This window comes from Formica exsecta, unplaced genomic scaffold (genome assembly GCF_003651465.1).
Source record: "Formica exsecta isolate Colony F162 unplaced genomic scaffold, ASM365146v1 scaffold341, whole genome shotgun sequence".
Lineage (NCBI taxonomy): Eukaryota > Metazoa > Arthropoda > Insecta > Hymenoptera > Formicidae > Formica > Formica exsecta.
Genome location: NW_021850665.1, coordinates 48,208 through 51,540, shown reverse-complemented (window position 1 = coordinate 51,540; position 3,333 = coordinate 48,208). Strand labels below are relative to the sequence as shown.

Below are 3,333 nucleotides of genomic sequence, written 5' to 3'. Positions count from 1 at the left end.
ATAACAAGAAAAAGTTACTCAAAATTATGTCCGTGATAACATATATCAAGATCAAGGTCATTGGGGCTGGATCCCCTATTCGCTATATTTACCAAAGATAATATAATTAATTAATTAAAATAAATAAAACCGAGATTAAAATTAATTTACATTGGTAGAAATGAACATAAACGAATCGGAGTTTGATTACCTGCAAATTAACAATAGCATATTGCATGTCTTACGAAGGAATATTAATGTTATAACCCCTTAATGCATAATCAAATTGCCAGTCGACTGCTCCAATGTTTGTCATGAAATATTTTCACAGTATGTCTCGCTGAGCATTTGCAGTGTAAGCAGCTCGGTTTGAGCCAACTTGACCAATACGTACAATATGTGATCCTTCTTTCTTCATTGCGCCATTGCCCTGGAGTAACAATATCATTACTTTCTTGGTCCACAAAATGTAATGGACAATATTTGCATTCATTAGAGGACATAATATAATTATGCAAAACAATAAGGGCAAGCACAATTTTATGAGCAGTTTCTTCCTTGCATTGAATTGATCTCCTTAAAATTCTGCATCGAGAAACAAGAATTCCGAAGGTATTTTCAATTGTTCGCCTTGCTTTGGACAAGCGATAATTAAAAATTCGCTGTGAATCACTGATCCATGATTTTCTTGGATATGATCTCATGAGATATGATTTAAGTGAGAATGCTTCGTCTCCCACCGAAGTACAAGGCAGCAGAGTCGTTGTACCAGGCAATAATTTGGGAAATGGGATATTTCCTGTATCAGATTCCAAACTTTGACCAAGATTATTGTTTGCCCATACACCACCATCACTGTTGGAACCTGCGAAACATAATTTCAATTAACTGTTGCATTCAATACATAAGAAGACATGCTTGAGATTCATGTTATGAATATATATTACCATAGTCACCGACATCAATCCAGATAAATTTATAATTGGCATCACTTATTGCTATCAGTATAAAACTGAAAAATCCTTTATAGTTATTGTGGCGGCCTACGGCAACCACAAAATTACGGCAGCGCGATATTCACGAAATAGCGTTTCTCGCAAGCGCTCGCCCGTCCGCGCGTAGTGCGGGAGACGCCGCTAGTCGGCGCAAGGCGCTCGGGCCAACATGGAAGTGGAAAGCAGTCCGGCGCGCATATAGCGCGTCCGCGCGTAGTTGCGAGCGGCACCGCTAGGCGGCGCAAAGCGCCCGGGCCAACCTGGAAGTGGAAAGCCGTCCGACCAGAATATAGGTCAGACCCCCTGCGGTTAAAGGACGAAAAAAGTTCTTGGCGCCAGACGCCTCACTTTCAAGCGCAAGTCGCTAAAACGTTGGAGAAAGAGGCAGAAGGAAGCGCTAGACGCTAGCTCTCGACAATAAAGGAAGTTCTCGGCGCTAGACGCCGGACTTGCAACACATCACCACGTCTCGCAAACAGGACGGGGCATTCTCAACTCGGCCATCAGAGGTCGAGATCATCTCGCGGCGCAGGACTCGCCCAGTGCCGCTACATCTCACCTCGGCTAAGCAGAGAAAAGTCGGCGCTCAGTCGCCTCCAGCATCAGGCGCTCGGTCGCCTCCAGCCTCAGGCGCTCGGTCGCCAAGAGCTCACGGCGCCCAGTCGCCTCCGGTAACCTGCGTTCGGTCGCCAAGGAAAACCGGCGCACAATTACCGAATCCACCAGGAGCTCAGCCGCTGCATCCTCTGAGCACTATAGACCTGATCCTCGGCGACAGTCCGCCATACGCCAGGAACGAACAACCGGCTCCAGGAGCTCCACTACCGCTGTCCAAGCAGAATCACCTCCCGGGCAGCCCCGGGACGAAAAGGAAGGACACTAAGGCCCGGCTGCAAGCACTGTTCGGCGCTAGCCCGCCAAAGACCAGCCCCGGGCGTACCGGTTCAAGAATTAGGAGGGATCGACCGGTCATTCCGGACATCGGACGGCCACGGAGTACCACGCCTCCGATCCAGTGGTACCCTCCTCCTCTCATTTCGCCGCCACGAAGGACGCCACGAAAGGAGAGCATTGCCACGCAGACGAGCCCCCGGAAAATCTACGTTGACGGCGACGCAAACAAAGAAGCGGGGAGGAAGGGCACGTAAAGTGCTATTAAACAACAATAGTCAAACGTGCAATCCCAATTATAATAAAGAGAATCGTTTATATAAATGTAAGACGGGAACGGAGAGAACAGAACAAATTATATTTATGATGACAAAAACATTTATTTCTCTACCTACAACTTTGGGTTACGAACTGCATAAAACAAACTAGCATAGAAACTACGCGTATAACCGCGTACCACACGGAGCGACCCACAGTTATAATTTAAAGAATTACTGTTTGGTGGGGCTTGAATAGTGATGTGCTTTTCATCGGGAGCGGTGCACTTGGACATAGTACAATTGGACACGGTGCAAATGGACACGTTACAAATGGACACGAGATTGTGTGCAAAATCTTATGTCCTTTTGTAATGTGTCCATTTGCACCGTGTCCAATTGTACTGCGTCCAAGTGAAAGCCATTCCTTTCTATCTAGTTCGCCTATACAATTTGGAAAATTCCATTTGTTCCAAAATCCATCGATTACCTTTTCCTATGTCTCTTGCGAAGGTTTCGGCAAATATCGCGCCTGAAGAGCTTGCCAGATTGCATCGCAAGTCTCATATACGACTTTGTATATAGTTGATTTGCCAAATCAAAAAGCCCATGATTTTGATCTGGCACTGTCACCATGAGCAAGGAATCTGGAATGATAAAAAAGAATATTATTCAACAAATATTCAATAATGTAAGCCAACCCAGATAGCAAAATGCTAGCAGCAATATGCCAGAAAATTCAATCATGACTTCGCAACAGATTCCGCTCTGCTGCGTCTTCATTAATTTCCGGCAGCACTGCTTGCCGATATAATATAACAGAGAAAATAGAGCAAAAATCGAGTATTATTTGCTATTACGTCATGACAGCAGATATTTAACAAATATCGAGCGAAGTCTGCCATATCAGATCTGACGGCAGAAATGCGGCAGAAATCAAGCATGGTCTGTCGTTATAATGTGACGGCAGAAACGCAGCAAAAGTCGAGCATTGCCTGCTATCACAATGTGACGACGAAAATACAGTAAAGATAAAACACGCCTGCAAAGCATAATTATTTGAATTTGCATAAAATCTGAATATTGGCATAGTTATAAATAATTAATTAAATATATAAATTTAAATAAATGATTAATTTATTATTAATTCGTTTTCAAGATTTGTATGGAAATTGAACTCTTTATTTTGTTTCAAGAAGTCAATAAATTTT

At 43.9% G+C, this 3,333-nt stretch overlaps 1 protein-coding gene across 1 annotated transcript; it reads left to right on the top strand.

Moving 5' to 3' along the window:
• Positions 1-703: 703 nt before the first annotated feature.
• On the top strand, positions 704-2,122 carry LOC115238482 (vegetative cell wall protein gp1-like). The gene is made up of 2 exons (XM_029812347.1): positions 704-751; positions 1,415-2,122. The coding sequence occupies exons 1-2, from the start codon at positions 704-706 to the stop codon at positions 2,120-2,122; spliced, it is 756 nt and encodes a 251-aa protein (XP_029668207.1).
• The last annotated feature ends 1,211 nt before the right edge of the window (positions 2,123-3,333 follow it).

Excerpts from the sequence above, each read along its gene's own strand:
- LOC115238482 (XM_029812347.1), top strand. The coding sequence starts at position 704 with ATGCTTCGTCTCCCACCGAAGTACAAGGCAGCAGAGTCGTTGTACCAG. Across the intron at positions 752-1,414 it reads CAGCAGAGTCGTTGTACCAG|ACGCCGGACTTGCAACACAT; the intron begins GCAATAATTTGG and ends TCTCGGCGCTAG.